This window comes from Alternaria atra (assembly GCF_907166805.1).
Source record: "Alternaria atra isolate CS162 genome assembly, contig: 22, whole genome shotgun sequence".
In the NCBI taxonomy this organism is placed as follows: domain Eukaryota; kingdom Fungi; phylum Ascomycota; class Dothideomycetes; order Pleosporales; family Pleosporaceae; genus Alternaria; species Alternaria atra.
Window position 1 is genome coordinate 925,257 of NW_025091320.1, and position 16,795 is coordinate 942,051.

Below are 16,795 nucleotides of genomic sequence, written 5' to 3' on the forward strand. Positions count from 1 at the left end.
AGTTAGAGAAAATCAAGCTATATCGCACAATATGTCTGCCTACTACCATGAAGATGATGATGGTGCTAACGTGCAGGCACAAGCTGTTGAGTAACTTTGCATGGCGATCGCAATGGACGTGCATTATACGTTCGCTTGTATGTATTGCATGCATGAAATGTGAGGGTAAAGGTAATGCTGTCGAGGGGTGAATGTAGTGGGGCATAGATGTCATGTGCACACGAGTAAGAGAGCTATGACATTGTCGTCGCGCTAGGAGCAACGCGAAAGACGTACGCTTGGTTCCGTTCAGGACCCACCAGAAACGCCAACAACGCCAACAACGCCAACAACGCAGTACTAAACCTGCGAATCGAATCGATATTGATAGAGTCACGCGACGCGGGTGAGAGCGGAAGTTGTCCGCAAAATTTACAATGTTACTCGAAGAGAAAAATCACGCTGATTTCAAGAGCTGGTTGCTACCGAAGCTCGAGAAAATGTAAGTAGGAGGTAGCCATGGCTCTCACCAAAGCTGTTGTACTGTCGCAAGGTACTGACAAGAATTGCAGCTCCGATGCTGAAGCTGGAGTTCTTGCTGACTATGTAGCCGCGCTCGTGACAGTTGACGATACGGAAACAAACGTTCAACGTACTTTGATCGAGTCGTTGGAGGACTTCCTTGGCAGAGAAAGTAAGCGCACTTGAAGGCGATGTTGTACTTGGTCACTAACAAGTGAAAGGCACTGAACCCTTTGCAAAAGACATCATTGCAGGACTCAAAGCCAAGAGCTACCTCCCAGAGCCAAAACACTATGACGCGATACCACCTTTGTCGGCTCAAGCTCAAACCTCACAGTCAGCGCCCATACAGTCGATAGTAGGCAGTACGAACTTCGAATACGAACCGCATCCGTCGAATGTGTCATCTGAGGCCCCGAGAGGTCCTGCCGCGACCAGGAACTCAACGGCATCACACCACCTACCCGACCGACCGACCGCGCAGGGCATATATCAAGATGGTTCGAATCAGTCAAGGAAGCGCAAGGTGCTGGAAAGGGGTGATAGCCAGTCGCGAGAAGGCCAGGATGCACACTATAATCGCAGCGCTGGTGGGAACAATAGGCCATCGAAGCAGACCGCCCGTAGAGGCGGTAGGAATGCTGGAGCTGGAGATGTACGGTCACAGAATACCTTCGGTGGCTTTGCTGGCATGCCAAACTTCACGGACCTTCCGGCACCACCCCCAGGGCCTCTACCATTTGATCCCTCAGACCCCATGGCTTTCTTTGCGATGGCAGCAGCTTTTGGAGCGAACCTGCCAGGCATGCCTCAGCTTCCTTTTCCCACCGGGCAAGATGACGATTCGATTCAAGGGCGACCTAAGACAAAGTGTGCTGATTATTACGAAAGGGGCTTCTGCGCACTGGGCAACCTTTGTCCATACGAGCATAGCGATGCCGCGGTGACTGTTTCGCCAGACGAGATACCCGAGTATGATCCAGAGCAGTCATTCCTCGCTGTCCAGCCACAAAAAACATTTGGCAAACAAGCAGCCTCCGGTGGCCAGCGTCGCCCTCCCAAGGGTCGTAGACCACGATCGTCGTTCTCCTTGCCAGGCTACTCGCATGACCGATCGAATACCACGCTGGTCGTTGAACAGATTCCACAACAACACTTCAACGACGACAGTATACGAGGTTACTTCTCAGAGTTTGGTGATATATCCAATCTGGAGCTACATCCTAAGAGGCGTTTGGCGGTCATCAAGTTTGCCAACCGCCAGGCTGCTAACCAAGCTTTTCATAGCCCCAAGGCGGTCTTCGAGAACCGGTTCGTTAAGGTCTACTGGTACGGGCTGGACACAGGGGAAAGGTTGTCCCATGAAAAGGATGAGGATGTTGACATGGAGGGTCCAAAGCGCAAAGAAGAAGAAAAGCTTGACCTGGAGGCGATTGCGATTAGGCAAGCGGAAGCTCAGAAAACGTTTGAAGAGCGCCGCCGTAAGGCTCAGGAAGCAGATGCGAGGGCCGCAGAGATTGAGCGACAGCTGGAGGAAAAGAACAGAGAGATAGCAGAGATAAAGCGTCAACTTGCAGAACTATCAGGTGACCCGTCGGACGAGTTTTCGCAAACTCTTGCGACGCTTCAAGCCGAGGCTGCAGAACTTTTCGATCAGCATGGTCCAGATGAGCCCTCGCCTAGTGATCGCGGCCATGGCGCGTTTCATGGAGCTTATCGAGGCCGGGGTTACGTTCCCTTCCCACCTCGAGGTAGAGGCTATACCCCTTACCGGGGAGGGTATCGTGGTCGTGCAGGTGGTTTTGTTGGTCGGGCTGCGAATAAAAAACTGGATAATAGGCCCAGGCGCCTGGCTGTCACGGGCATCAAGCCTGACACACCAAGGGATGAATCTTTGAGGCAGCACCTTCTTGTAAGTGGAGCTTGCTCACACATATGTTTTCGCCTGCTAATAATGTCTCCAGAACATCCCTGAGTGCAGCATCGAGCGTCACCCTGAGCAAGACGATGCTCTTATCTTAACCTTCAAAGAACGATATCAGGCTGAGGACTTTCTCGATCAATCTCTTAACATTCCCAATATCGGAAAACTAGATCTCGCATGGGTTCCTAACGACGCCTTTGGTGGTCTCAGGTCTGTCACAACCACAACTGACGCATCCGCAGCGAACTATGACGATGATGATGGCTCTTCCGCTACCATCGGAGAGCAAGAGATCAAGGTCGAAGAAGACGAGGGCCATCAGACTGGTGGAGTGGATGCTGATATGGATGTAGCGGATGATGTGGATGAGTGGCTGTGAGTGACACCCTAGGTAGGTGACATGCTTCAAATAGCTTCTGTAACGTCTTTCTTCTTCCTATCACTACTATGCATCAGCGTGGCGTTATAACTTTAGGTGAACAAAAGTGGGATGTCTTGGAACGACAGTTTATAGACATTGTTCAAAAGGACTCCTTGGCATCCTCGAGATAGTCTCTTCTCGTGAATGCAATATATCAATACACCGAGGAATATACCGAGATCTACTCGTCTAACGCATCGTTTTATAGTCTCACATCACCGTGATGATACTCAACATACTTTTACTCTCCATCCCATGTTAATATTACACCATTATGGACCCAGTTCCCTCCCTACAATATACTCTCCCCCATCATTCGCATCCTCATTCCCTCACCATCCACCTTTCCAGACGCCCCCTCACAACATAGCCTGCATCCTCTTCACCTCATCTCCCTGCACACCACTAAACCAACTCACACGATCCTTAACAAACAGCTCACGCTGTGGTTTCAACTTGGTCTCTACCAGATTGAAATCATCCACCGTACCCAAGCGTAAAATGGAACAGCCAGGAAAGGCGGCGCCGACACGGTACATGAGCGTACCGCATGTTTTGCAAAAATAGTTTGCCATGGAATGGCCTGAAGCTATTGTCGCGACTTGACTGTAGACGGAGAGATTTTCTTGCCCGCGCAGGTGACGAAGGTGGCTGTAGCATGTTAGATTGATTGTTTCCTTTTTCTATATTTTTAGGATTCGATAGCATCATTGATATGGAACAGAAGAGAAGGGGAAAGGAAAAAAAAGAGAAAGCAACGTACCTATCCTTGATAGTGAAGTTCGAAGCAAACATACTCGCAGTGATTTTCCGACAATCTGTGCAGTTACACACGAATGTAGATATCAAACCAGGACCCTCGACCGGGAAAGCAAGTTGAACAGCGCCGCAATAACACGTCGCTGTGGCTTCCTCGGCATTGGAGTAGCCGTCCTTGGCTTGGCCTGCGAGAGGAAAGTAAGGCTGCAATTTATCGGAGGTACGAACGGACGACATGGCGGTTGCTATAGGTAGTGTCGGTGCTATTGCCGGCAATGTCGGCGACGAACACCTAGGATCTGGCGTCCCGGTGATTGTTGAAGTTCGCGTAGATGTCTGTGTGGAATAACCTCGTGTTCTCGTAGATGTCGCAGCTGAGCTTAGTGCCGGGCCTGAGGAATATCGTGCGTGCCCTAATACTGGTGTTGTTGTTGCTGTTGTTGTTGCCGAGGTAGTAGCAACTGATGTTGTTGGCGAATCTCCCCAAGTAGCGAAATCTTGTACGTTTGGTCCTCGGGCCAGAAACATGGAACTCGCTTTTTTTCTTAGAGATGAATTGGAAGGCGGCGTCGATATGCCCTTCCGCTTTTCTGTTACTAGAAGTGACGATGAACTCTTTGCTTTCCGTAGTGGTGCTGGTGACGACGGCGGGCTATCGGTCCCAGGGATGTGTAAATCCGGGTTTAAGCGCTGGGCTATTTGCTTGATGAACTTCATGGTTGCTGTCCTCCCCTTCCCTCCTTTAACCGTCCCTTCCTTCCCCTCTTGATTTCTGTTGCAGGAGGATTTGTAAGGTGAGTGATTAGAAATGTTCGATATGGTGCTGATTTTGTTGATCGGTCAGATATGCAAGTCGATTATCTCCTCGTTCAACTGGATGGTTGGCTGCCTATCTGGCTGGTTGTTGTTGTTGTGTTGCTCTGTAAGCTAGGTATATGTCATTTCGTCATCGATGTTATTACAGCAAACGGCGTTATATCCGACTCCGCATGCTTACACTTCAACAACTCCACATGTTCGTGAACGAAGAACCCCCTGGTTCTGTACGATGATGAAAAAGGGTTCGTTGCTGGACTTGTTTTGGTCTCTCAGCTAGGAAAAACAATTATGGCGCGCGTCGCGTGCGTTCGTTGGGACACTGTTACGCTTTTCTTGCGATCGGCAGGGTTGGCGGCGTTTCTTTCGTTCCTGGTGCTATGCAGGGATGGGTTGTACGGATCATGGGGGTTTCGGGGATTTGGTAAGCATCATCGGCTAGGAGACGTTGGCCACATTTCGTGATTGTTGAGCACAAAGCCGCTACTTCACACTGCATTGGGCAAGCTCTGCTCCTGACCCTCATTTCGATAGACCGGTTCGGAATCCCCATAAGAATCCGATCGTGTTCACATGCAAAACTCTAATCACGATGAGCTTTCTGCATGCGTACATCAATGCATATGTTTTCTTATATTCACCTCTTACATGCGACATTCACTCAGAGATCTGACTCTCCCTCGCCCCTTCCACCCCATGGAACCAGCTCACCCTATCCTTAACATAAATTTCCCTTCTAGGTTTCAGCGCCCCTTCCATCAGATTTAGGTCATCCACGGTACCTATTAGGATCAGCATACATCCCAAACCACCCGCTCGAGGACAATGCTTACCCAATCTCAACAGCCTAAAATCTGGATACAATTCAGTAAGCCTATACATGAGCGTTCCGCAAGTATCACAGAAGCAATTCGTCATCGCCTTGCCAGATGTGATAGTCTGAGACTGCGAGAACTTTTTGAGTTTGTCCTCGCCGCGAACGTGCTTGAGAGCGGACGACCCGACGATGAATGCTGATGTGAATGCTGACGCTGTGATCTTCCGGCAATCGGTGCAGTGGCAGACGAAGGTGTCTATGAGGCCCGGAGCGGTTGTCGGCTGCCGTATTCGTTAGGTTTTCGAGGTGTAAGAAGTGTGCCGACGGTTTGATAAAACTTCTGGTTCTTCTCTTTCTATTGCAATAGGGCTTGGAAAATCTACTTACGAAAGCTAACTGTACAGCTCCGCAAAAGCATGTAGCTGTTGCTTCACCATTCTTGGAATATCCATCCTGTTTTAGACTGTTGTTGGAGATGTAGGGCTCGTTCTTATCGCGTGTGGACATGGTTGTGATTTTCCTTGTTGTCTTGTCGAAATCGTTCGCTTTATACAGAAAGACAAGAAGACAATGATGATATAATATAATGGGAATACAAACATCTGCAAGGTTAAACTGCATCAACATAGGCCTAGTTGTATCTACATATGTTTATGTGCATCCCGTTCCGGAGTGAATACATCTCCGACCCTCCTTGCTCTTCGTCATTCCGCTCACTCCGCTCACTCCGCCAACCTCAACTTACCACAGGCGGAAGCCGGTGTCTTTGGTGTGTCTTGCCCCAAGAAAAGTCCGGATGATCCAAGTAAAAAGTCGTATGCTTGTTGCTAGAGAAAGCCCTTCGGCTACAGGCACGGCCTGTAACGCTCGAATTTTCGGACAAAGCAATACGGACGAGCGATGTCTGCACTGGTGGAGCGTTTAGATCTTCCTACTGATGTCTCGTCTAGTCGATGTAACCATTAACGAAGTTTCGTTGTGTCTCTAGTACGGTAAAGGGACAGAGATGCGCTGAAGTACTCCGTTGGATGAGCGTCTCAAAGGTTGAGCGTACCCAACTGCTTCTCAGTCACATCACCATACAAAATAGGCAAACAGCACATCAACGGAAAGAGTGCGTCAAAAACATCACTGTAGACGCTATATATACTCTCATATCTAGAGCCTTACTCTTTTTCACAGCTTACTCTCCTTGCCCTGCCCCAGCGTGACAACCAACTTGCCAAACTGACTGGCATTCTTCATATCCTCAAAGAGCGTTTCGATCTTTTCAATATCCAGGCCCTGCACACTGCGGCTTACAACAGGCTTCATCTTCTTCTCCTTAACAAACCGGACCATATCGGCGAATTCCTTCCTCGAGCCCATAGTGGAGCCGCGCACTTCAATATTGCGCAGCACAGCGGACATGAGGAAGTCCATCTTGGGAGATACGGTCATGCCGTAGATGGAGATGACTCCTCCAGCCTATCGTTATGTTAGATGCTGCTAGGAATAGGGAGGGCGAAGGAGGGGTAAACAAACCTTGAGTATTTTACTGCCCACTTTGACGACATCACCTCCTGCACCATCGACGATAGCATCGAGATATTGTCTGTCCTTTGGCAAAATAGCCTGCAGTTTCTTGTCCCAGTCTTTCTCCTTGTAAATCACACCACCCTTGGCACCCAGCTTGACCGCCTTGTCAATCTTTTCCTGGTTCCCACTTGTTACATACACATTGCAGCCCTGTGCCACGGCAAACAGCAGAACCATGAGCGCGACACCGCCTCCTATGCCTGTAACCAAGATATTCCGCCCCGCAACTGCGTTTCCGCTCTTGACCCAGAACGCGCGCCAGGCTGTGAGGCCGGTTAGAGGAAGCGCGGCAGCCTCCTCGTCGTTGAGGTGCTCGGGACATTCTTCCAATTCACCCGCGTCTAGCACACATACGTCTTGCAGCGTACCCACAGGGTTGCTCTTGGTGCCACCCATTATCGAGTATCCTTTGGGATGTTCTGGGCCATCGAGGCTATCCTTCCAGCCCGTGCCGGGGTTTAGGAGCACGCGCTTGTTGAGCCATGATTTCGCGGTGGAAGACGTGCCGGTCGAGCTGACGACGCCGACGCCATCTGCAAGAAGGGGGACGCCGAAGGTGGTACCGGGATAGAGGTGTTGGCGGATGAATAGGTCGCGGTGGTTTAGCGCAGCTGCTGTGAGGGTTATGACGGCCTGGGGTTGATCGTTAGGCCATGCGCGATTGAAGGTATGTATCAAGTCCACCTACATCATTGTCTTTTGGCTTCGGCTCGGGAACGGTTATCTTCTCGAGAGGGTAGTAGACTTGTCCTGGCTTGCCTTCGATTTGTCTAATCACAATGGCTGAGGGCATGGTTGCTGAGGTCGATTCAGGTGCAGTATAGGTAATGCGTGAAGCTTTAGTATGATACGAGCGGGCTAAGGAGGATTTCTGATTAGAAGTATGCAGCCTACACGGAAGGAGTGGTCGCCCGAATAACTCATCCTGGCTGTCGTGCTCGGTTGCATGACGAAAGAGCTCTGGACCGAGGTCGCGTTCGGGGCGGTCGACTTGCTAATTCATCGATGCGGGGAATGCGCATCACGGACATAACTCGGTCTCCACGTACCATACACATTTGACACTCACTCAAAGTACATCAAATTGCATTATCGATCTTTCATGCATACTTGATATATAATAATTTCCCTGTCTGCCGACAATAGATCCGGCTACATGTCTTCGTTCACGGCCTCCATCGGAACGACGGATGTCTCCAATCGAGATCCTCAATTTCTCCTTCTGACTTGCCAGCCAATTCCTGATCAACATCGATGCTCTCGCGCTGCTTGTTACTCCTGTTCATCCAGAGCAAGAGAAGGATACTCGAGATCAGAATCGTACTGCTAGTCGCCAGATTGAGCCCGTTACCGATAGGGTAGTTTGGAGCGTCTGTTGGTAGGAAACTCCAGGTCGAGATTAAACCGCCTACGTTTCCGAACATCACAACAGTACCTAAGTATTCGGTCAGACTTTGCACTATATATAATTCGCCATCTAGAGTACTTACCGATAGCGGATGCGCGCGCGGTGTCGGATACAACGTTGGCCGAGCCCTGCGCGTTACAAAGGGCACCAAACGAGAATGCTCCCGATGCAATCAAGAAGGTAGCCCCATATCGAACCATTGCTTCGGTACTGGCTAAGAACATGATGTATCCTATCATCATGAGCGGTGCTCCTAGGATGAAGAAGATCGTGCGCCTGTCATATCTCCAGCTCAGGAAGGGCAAGAGAACCGTGAAGAAGGCGCCGACGACATATGGCGGAACGGTGTGGAGCTGTTGCGAGACGACTGAATCTTGTGGGTATATCGTTCTGACAATTGTGGGTGCGAAGAAAGCAAGACCCTGCACCGTAATGTTGTCGAGTAGGAAAATGAACGAGGTTGTCAGTACCACGGGGTTGAAGATACCGCGGAGCGTTTTCTTCTTGTCCAGCTTATCCAGTACCTCGTTCTGGCCAACACGTTCAGACTTGACACGAGCAATAGCCAAATCCTTCTCTGCCTGAGTCAACCAGCGCGCAGTTTCCGGGCGATCCGTGAGCGTAACGAAGGAGATTAGTGCCAAGCAGCAGGTAACTATGCCCTCGATGGCAAATATCATCCTCCAACGTGTGAGGGAGCCAAAAGAATCGAGTGTGAGAATCGCCGAAGCCAATAAACCTCCAAAGGCACCTGCTAGGGGAGCCATGACAATGTACAAAGACAGTCTGAACGCAAGTTCAGAGCGTCTATACCACCGAGACATGTAGTATGCGATGCCTGGCAGCATACCAGCTTCGAAGATACCCAGGAGAAATCGTACTCCACAAATTGCGCTAATGTCATGAACAAAGGCCGTGCCAATCGATGCAATACCAAAGCATAGGGAGATGATAGGAATGAACCATCCCGGTCCCATCCATTTACAGCAGATATTCGAAGGAATCTCGAAAATGATGTAGCTGATGTAGAAGACAGAGAGAACTGTGTTGTAGTCGTAGCCCGTGAGTCCAAGATCCTTTTCGAGGCCGGCTAGACGAGCATTTCCAATGTTGGCACGATCGATGAAGCAGAAGAGGTAGAGGAGGGCCACGGTCGGGATGATGTACAGGTCAATCTTCAGCCTGAGACGTGACTCGGCTTTCTTATCGAACTCCATTAGGGCATGCCCGTAGCTGTTCAATTGTTAGATGAGAGACGCGCCGATAAGAGTGAGGGTGAACTCGCATGTCCGTAGCAGCATGACCGTGTCCTGCAATCTGGTGCGCGCCCTCATGCTTGAGGTCTTCATGTTGGCTCGGCGTGTACTTTTTGGCGGAATAATCCGCCTGGGCTTGGGCCATGGCGAAGGGACAATGTGAACAAAGAGGAAGAGCGGCCTTCACAACAATGGCAAGTCGTAACGCCGCACCCTTGCTTTATACCTACATTACTCCACACTCCTCGGCGGTTTCCCTTTCACACCGGACCGCACCTGGGCCTGGCCAGTGTCCTCGTCAGCGCACAGTTCGATGGGGCGCGTGTGCGCCAAGTATGATGGCTGTCGTGACTAGCTCTTGAAACGGAGAGGCGTCAGACGCACGGCCGCAAAAGTATCCACTCGGCGTGGAGGCGGACCTACCCCGGACTCCACGATGATCGGCGACTGCATCAATCTGGAGGCGAACAGCCGTTGCGATTCCTCCATATGCCGCCGGGTGTCAGGTTCGGTATCTGATCGTGTTCAGCTTGAGATATGGTGTAGTGCTGGAACTTGGTTGCATCATCAGGCGAAGACTTTATCCTGTCTACCCCGCGACGCCACTACGCTTGGTACTCGGAGGGATCGGAAACTATGATATGTGAAGTCATTGATAGGCTGATGGTCGTCTACCTATCCGATATCGATGGGAAAGCAAGGGGGCGTGTGATGTTTGCGAATATGTGAAGCGAGTCAGTAAAGAACATGGTCTTCGCCAAGCCTGGAGATGCTTGTCAGGGAAAAGCGTTCATCCATTTAGTTAGTACATTTGGCTCTTACCATGCTGTCGATAGGGACAGATGCTGTTCACCTTCGCCTTACTCTCGATCTACAAAGACTCGCGGAGCCTCGAAGTGACGAAGCATTCATCTTCTAATGCAGTGAAACGGCACAATAGAATGGTGTGCTGTATAAACAGATGTTCGAAATCCGATATATGTGCTTTGTACATTGTTAATCTTACAACTACCATACAGACAGCGGCTTCTGAAGTCGATGCCGTTTGATAGAGATCCCTGTCTTCTACATTCATGCGTTCCGGTACCAGAGTTGACGCCACCGCCAGCGCATTAGAGGTACCAAAATAACGCCATCTTTTCGCAATACACAATACACTGCTGCCCTTCCCTAAGCTTTTTGTTTAGGCTGGCCGTTGTCATCATACACATGTTCTCCTGCTTTGTCGAACCAGTGCAAAACACATCAGAACTTGCAACGATGAAGAAGTAGCTCACGAAAGCATCCTAGCTCGTCAAGAGCTGACCGGGGAATATAATGATGTACTGCAGTTTCTCCTCTACCGAAATAGATACTTTCCATACTATGCTTCGAGTTGTGGACATTCTCCTGCCACAAGTCAGCTCTGATCCTTATCTCTGTTCAGGGAGTGCAAACGTACTTGTCGTGCAAGGATCCAATCGTGTGCGGGATCGCCCCAGTAGACAGAAAGACATCCAGAGCATTAACTTGGGTGACTTTGTCTAGATCAACTGTAACCTCGAAGCGATTGTTTGACCAATACGTCTCACGGAATCCGGTAGCGAAGACTTCTCCAAGGTAGTCTGGGTTCAGTAGTTGGCAGCCGTGTCACACGCTAATGCGCACCTGCATGTGGTTTATCGTACAGACCACGAGAATGGCATGGTATCCAGGTATGTATCGATCCACGCGCATGCGAACAAACAGCTAGGGAGATCAAAAGCGCCGTTTCAAAATTCACATATAGCTAGCTATCATTCCCAACACATTACCATAGCCCCGATACCTACTCAACAGCCACCGAAGCGCCGTTTGTATGGTGCTGTCTCTCCTTCTCTGACATCTTTTTCATCACACTCTTTACTCTCTGCTCAGCAGCCAACAAGTCCTTCTTTTCTTCATCATTAGCGCCCTCCAGCATCTGCTGTGTAAGAGCATGGTAACCCGTCTTCCCATTTTCCATTTCTACAAACTTGCCTACATTGCTGTATACCAGCTCCCCATGACGCTCCTTATCTGCCATCAACACAGCAACAGAGCGAGCAACGACATCTGGCGACTGTACGCTGTCTTCGCCTAGTGCAGCGACAATCGCGCGCGGCACAATCGCTGTGTCGGTCCAGGACGGGGCGACGGCGTTGATGCGGATTGGAAGCTTGGGGTAGAGCTGGGGTTCCAGAGCCCGTAGAAGTCCAAGAACGCCATGCTTGGCTGTGGCTTGATGTTTGTTAGCATTGAGCCTTTGTGTGGTTTAGTGAGACATACTGTAATCTTCAGCAGGGAGTTTCGCGAAGCTTGATCCCGATGCTGTCATGACAATACTGCCACCATTCGGATTCTTCTTGAGATAGTGTATGGCTAACTTCACTGTGTATAACACACCGATCAAGTTGATGTTAATTGTGTTCAGCGTAGGCGGAAGCAAATCGCCATTTTCATCGACACCATCGTCTAACAAGCTCATTGTTTTTCCGATTCCGGCATTCGCGAAGATGTGGTCGATCTTTCCGTACTTCTGTTCTGCCGCTTTGAAAACGTCGAGTTGCTCTTTCCATGAGGTGACATCAGCCTTCAAGAAAGGGACGGATGATGCTTCGGGCTCAGGAAGCGGGTTGACGTCGCTAGCAAAGACCTTGCCGCCATGCTTGATGATTCTTCGGAGAGTTGCAAGCCCTATGCCTGAAGATGCTCCTGCTGTGCGTGAGTGGGTTGTATAGGATATATGAACATGGTGTTCTACCAGTGATGACAGCTGCCTGGCCTTTCAACTCATCGAGTTGGCTATCAGAGATGGTGAAGCTTGTCATTGCGGTGATTAGGGTAGGGGATTCGAGGGTGAACGTCAATGTATCTGCAAGAGAGATGTCCGGACCTAGAGTAGGTAAGGGATGTGGGTGTAGGCAAACAAGAAACTTCTTGTACAGGTAGAGAGAGACTACCAGATAAGAACAAAAAGCTAATGAATGAAGTTTGAGGCGTCGGATGTGTGTTGGCTGCGGCGCAAGTCTTATGGAAAGGCGCGGACGGAGAGTCGCCGGAGCAGACAACTACGCCGTCTCGCAAGCTCGGGAAGCAAGGAGTGCCCCGCATTAACGTACAACTTCGCCGGGCCACCAAGCTATTCGGGTACTTGTGTCACTACGGCTAAGAAGCATGGAGATGAAACCAACGATTATGTACCTGTCGCTACAAGGTTTCCTTTTGGCTAATATGCTAACACCTATTTGTGTCAGGTCGCTAGCTTCAGGTTGTGCTCAGAGTAGCGGACCTTCTTCTATGCTTGCTGAGCAGAGGAGTGACGAGTATTGAGTATAAAGGTACGGCCGGATGGGGAAGACGATGCTGCTCTCGCTGAAGTCGACACCCGGGACAGGTCCTGTTCCATTGCAGCATCAAAAGCAGTCTGCTCAACTCGACGGTCCACAGTGGTGCCCTTTCGCTCCTCTGTATTCTTGCTTTGTAGTCGACGGTCGGATATCAACCCGCCGCTATCTGTACAAGTATCGCGTGCGCTGGCTGCCGCTGCAGTGGGGTATAAGTCCAGCTTCAAGCACCTCCGCCGCCCCCTCCTCTTCCGCGACCGCGTCCTCGGCCCCTCATGCCTCTACCTCCACCACGGTCGCCCCGATGGTCTCCTCGCCCATGCATGCCACCTCCTCGGCCACCGCGATTCGCTTGATCTTTGGCTTGCTGTTCCTTTACGACGTCGACGATCTCGTCCGGCACTCGAAGGTACTTTATCTAGGTACTTGTCAGTAGAGCCCACCAAGTAAAGAACATTGCACACTGACTGTGCTTCCGCGAACGTAGATCTCTGGTAATCTCATGAACTTGTCACCGTCCGCACTCGTTTGCACAACCTCTTTTAATGTGAGATTCATCCATGTGTCGCAGTTGACAAGCAGGCCGTTCAGAGTTTCGCCACTCTTCAATTCCACCAGCATGGGGTGGCCAGTCGCGGCCGTCAAAAGGCCCAGTGGAAGCTACGTCCGAAGTCAGTCGAAAGGTGCGAGAGCTGTTGGTGAATGAGGTGACGTACCATATTGTCGCGCTGTGGGTTTCTGCGGATAGATCCGGTGCTATGTCCCGGTAGTTCAGGTACAGTGTAAGTGTCGCGACGCTGTTGGAGAGATCCCTCGTGGTGAGTGGAAACAAGGGCGGGATACGTAGTTGGGTTAGTGAACATGATCTCCCTCACTGCATCGCAGGCCGCGAAAGCTTGGACCACAGAATCTTGGCAGCCAGCCCTACGAAGTGCAACCAAGCACCTCCATCCATCCACATGGATTCACCCAGCATACAGCTAATAGAGCAGACACACTGCTAAGCGCTTTATCTCAGAGCGAACTGGGCCTGCCCATGTGTGATATTCTTCTGCTGCGCTTGTATGAGCACTGCCAACACTGAACTGATGCATGTGACATATGCCATGTTCGTAACTCATACGTGTTCAGCTGCTTTTGATGGTTGCAGTACGCGATGCTCAGAGTATCTGCTCACTGGGCCAGGTCGTGTTGAAAGCAGATATCACGCGTGTGCATTTCATCAGGTACTCGGAAGCAAGGACGAGAACCGCAGCAACCATCATGTTAGATGAGCCTCGCCGGGTTGTGGGTAATCATGGATATTATCGCAACCACAATCGCATACACAGTACACACTTTCGCATTCTCGCTCAAACATGCCGTATCCCAGTGTTTCACCACGCTGCATTATGCATAGTGCTGGCAGCTGAATCGTGAGCAGACGTCTAAGCCACGCTCACGCTGACAGCAGCCACTAGCAGCGCCGCGCCCTTATACACCAAAACGCCCTTCGACTGGTGCCTGATCCTCGAACCTTTGGGAACATCTGTCCCATAACCCGCCAAACTTCGCTCTCTTTGCGGGCCGGCGTTGTTGTGCGCTGTTCGCATTTTTGCTCGGTTTAAACCGTGTTCTTCTTTGCTTCCAATATGCGTTCTTTCAAGTCCAAAGTGTTGTCAGCTTGCGCGTGGGTGGCACCTGTACTCGCCGCCGTCATACCTCAACACGAGCGTCAGGTTGCTCGCCCAAACGGAAACCTCTTGCAGCTAGGTGCGCATTCTTCTTATACCATTCCACATTTGCCATCCCTAGGCAGCTGCTGAACTTTGCTAGACCTTCAACAGAACTACGCGCAAGCTACCTTCAGTGTCCCCTGCACTGGCTGTCTTGGCCACGATCACACGGGCCAAGATGACGAGTCTTTGGTAAGGCCCACCCTCAGGCACCTAAATACCATCCCACCCGCTCACGTTCCTTAGATCTTGAGCTTCACAAGTCATGCCCAGGATCAAGCTTGCGGTTCTTCCAACATTACCCTAAACGGAGTTTATCTTCCCCAAGAGTGGAACGGCGACTTCGCATCTGGTTCCGGTTCCTACCAAGGCGTCACCGATCTCACACAGAATGAATGGTTTCTGCAGCGCGATTTGGATCTCGAATGGGAGACGGCTTGTCTTCACGCCACTGAGGAAACGGAAGCTGCACAGGTAGTCACAGTCAACATCAAGGCCATCGACGGCAAGCCCATCGACAGACCTTCCGGTTTTACCATCTCCTTCAAACAACAAACATCACCTCCTTCCTTGCTCAGGCTTGAGTCGGTCCCCAACCCCTCTGCGAGTAACAAGGAGGTAGCTGAATCCTGGCGTGAACCGCCTCAGTCTCTGCGTCTCGCCCTATTCACCACCAACCAAACCTCAAAAGGGGAGGGAAAAGTTCCATCACTCGAAGACGAGATCCGCGAGTTGAAGGTTCTTGAGATTGAACTTGAGGCCATCCAATCTCTCATTGCCGAAAAAAAGAAGCAGATCCACTCGCGCCTTAGGCAAGAAGCGCAGGAGTTGTCGCACGAGTTGGGTGAATGTGACGGGATCTCGTGCATCATCAAGACTATTGCCCACAAAGCTCACGGCGCTTGGAAGATTGTGTCCTTCCACTTCAAGCCCAGCCACTCATCGAAAGACATGGGTAGTCCTGAGGAAGTGTTCGCGCAGGCACATGGTCATGCTGCACAGGTAGCACAGATGTCTGGAGACCACCTCAAGGTTGGATCGCCAACGCCTCACGTATACGAGGCGAAAGCAGTATGTGACCTCCTTGATCTCTCCTATCGAAGATGAATAGTAAGTATCTAATACTGACGTTGCATAGAATGAACTTCCACCTCGGCCAACCAAGACGTCTCCCTATTCTCTCGCCCTCGAGATCACTTTGGGTGTTCTCTGCTGTGGCTGCCTTGTGGCCGTAATCCGGCACAAGTGCAGCAGCCTGAGAACAAGGACCGAGCGCGCCGCCGCTCGTGAAGAACGCCTCAATGCCCGTGCCTATCGCCGGGCAGCTCGACAACACGCATGGCGCAGCTGGTGGCGCGGCAATTGGGCACGACGAGACAACCAACGCATCGCAGATTACGAGGAAAAACGGGCGCTGATCTCAGAACAGGAGGGAGTGCTCGAAGATGCGATGCAGGAAGAGATCAGGCAGCTGAGAGCTGCACATGACGTGGTGAACGATCTTGTAAGAGACGCCGAAGAGGGCAGGGCCATCAACCATACACCTTGCGATTGTCAACGTCAACGGCCGCAAGCACCATACTCGCCCCTCTCTACAGCATCGACCTACCCACCTACCTCACTACCTGAGATCCCTTCAAGGCCGCTTTCCCGAACAGACAGCTTACCAAGTTATCGCTCAGGCACGCCCACAGAGCCTCCGAGTTACGAATCGGACCTCGAGGCGTCCGACGTTGTAGCCAACGGCTTTAGGCAATACACGACTGCGTCTACCACATCCGAACAAAGCTCGCATTGGACACCCGACAGTAGTGTTGTCGACGTAAGCCCCAGGCCGAGCGCGGAAACGCTCAGATACCCTGTCAGCATATTAACACTGGACGAAGAGTCGGATGCTGACTGAGGCTACGAGTCTTACTGCCTGCAAATGGCATACCAAACCGTCTTTGGCTCTTCATACCCGGTACCCATCATGTGAAGGTTCCGACCCTTCGCATAGATACACACTTCCTCAGTCCACGCTCGTAGGAGGTTGCACTTGCCCGCACGTTCATACTCACGGCGCAAACCGATGCAGCACGTGGCTCTTCGTGTTTTCACTCTCAAACATTCTTTGATTTGTAAACAGACTTCTTGCTTGGTATTTTTGCACACGATTTAGGCGTTTCGTCGGTTCGGCGTAAGGAGCAGCTCACAGTCAGCATGGCTTTGGTGATATTACCAGCTTCTCTGGAAGCAATGTTGATACAGGACTAC

At 50.9% G+C, this 16,795-nt stretch overlaps 5 protein-coding genes across 5 annotated transcripts; 2 read left to right on the plus strand and 3 right to left on the minus strand.

Moving 5' to 3' along the window:
• Nucleotides 1–416: 416 nt before the first annotated feature.
• ALTATR162_LOCUS3063 (uncharacterized protein) lies at nucleotides 417–2,804 on the plus strand (the record flags this gene model as incomplete). The annotated part of the gene is made up of 4 exons (XM_043310669.1): nucleotides 417–481; nucleotides 552–673; nucleotides 723–2,413; nucleotides 2,466–2,804. 4 exons carry the CDS (start codon nucleotides 417–419, stop codon nucleotides 2,802–2,804), a joined length of 2,217 nt encoding a protein of 738 aa, XP_043166604.1.
• Nucleotides 2,805–6,414: 3,610 nt separating this feature from the next.
• Nucleotides 6,415–7,609, minus strand: ALTATR162_LOCUS3064 (uncharacterized protein; the record flags this gene model as incomplete). The annotated part of the gene is made up of 3 exons (XM_043310670.1): nucleotides 6,415–6,705; nucleotides 6,763–7,449; nucleotides 7,505–7,609. 3 exons carry the CDS (start codon nucleotides 7,607–7,609, stop codon nucleotides 6,415–6,417), a joined length of 1,083 nt encoding a protein of 360 aa, XP_043166605.1.
• A 373-nt stretch (nucleotides 7,610–7,982) lies between these two features.
• On the minus strand, nucleotides 7,983–9,625 carry ALTATR162_LOCUS3065 (uncharacterized protein; the record flags this gene model as incomplete). The annotated part of the gene is made up of 3 exons (XM_043310671.1): nucleotides 7,983–8,251; nucleotides 8,307–9,457; nucleotides 9,510–9,625. The coding sequence occupies 3 exons, from the start codon at nucleotides 9,623–9,625 to the stop codon at nucleotides 7,983–7,985; spliced, it is 1,536 nt and encodes a 511-aa protein (XP_043166606.1).
• A 1,662-nt stretch (nucleotides 9,626–11,287) lies between these two features.
• Nucleotides 11,288–13,687, minus strand: ALTATR162_LOCUS3066 (uncharacterized protein; the record flags this gene model as incomplete). Its single annotated transcript, XM_043310672.1, has 6 exons — nucleotides 11,288–11,718; nucleotides 11,767–12,192; nucleotides 12,242–12,373; nucleotides 13,155–13,242; nucleotides 13,293–13,484; nucleotides 13,541–13,687. The coding sequence occupies 6 exons, from the start codon at nucleotides 13,685–13,687 to the stop codon at nucleotides 11,288–11,290; spliced, it is 1,416 nt and encodes a 471-aa protein (XP_043166607.1).
• Nucleotides 13,688–14,455: 768 nt separating this feature from the next.
• Nucleotides 14,456–16,442, plus strand: ALTATR162_LOCUS3067 (uncharacterized protein; the record flags this gene model as incomplete). Its single annotated transcript, XM_043310673.1, has 4 exons — nucleotides 14,456–14,576; nucleotides 14,640–14,731; nucleotides 14,786–15,610; nucleotides 15,678–16,442. The coding sequence occupies 4 exons, from the start codon at nucleotides 14,456–14,458 to the stop codon at nucleotides 16,440–16,442; spliced, it is 1,803 nt and encodes a 600-aa protein (XP_043166608.1).
• Between the last annotated feature and the right edge of the window lie 353 nt (nucleotides 16,443–16,795).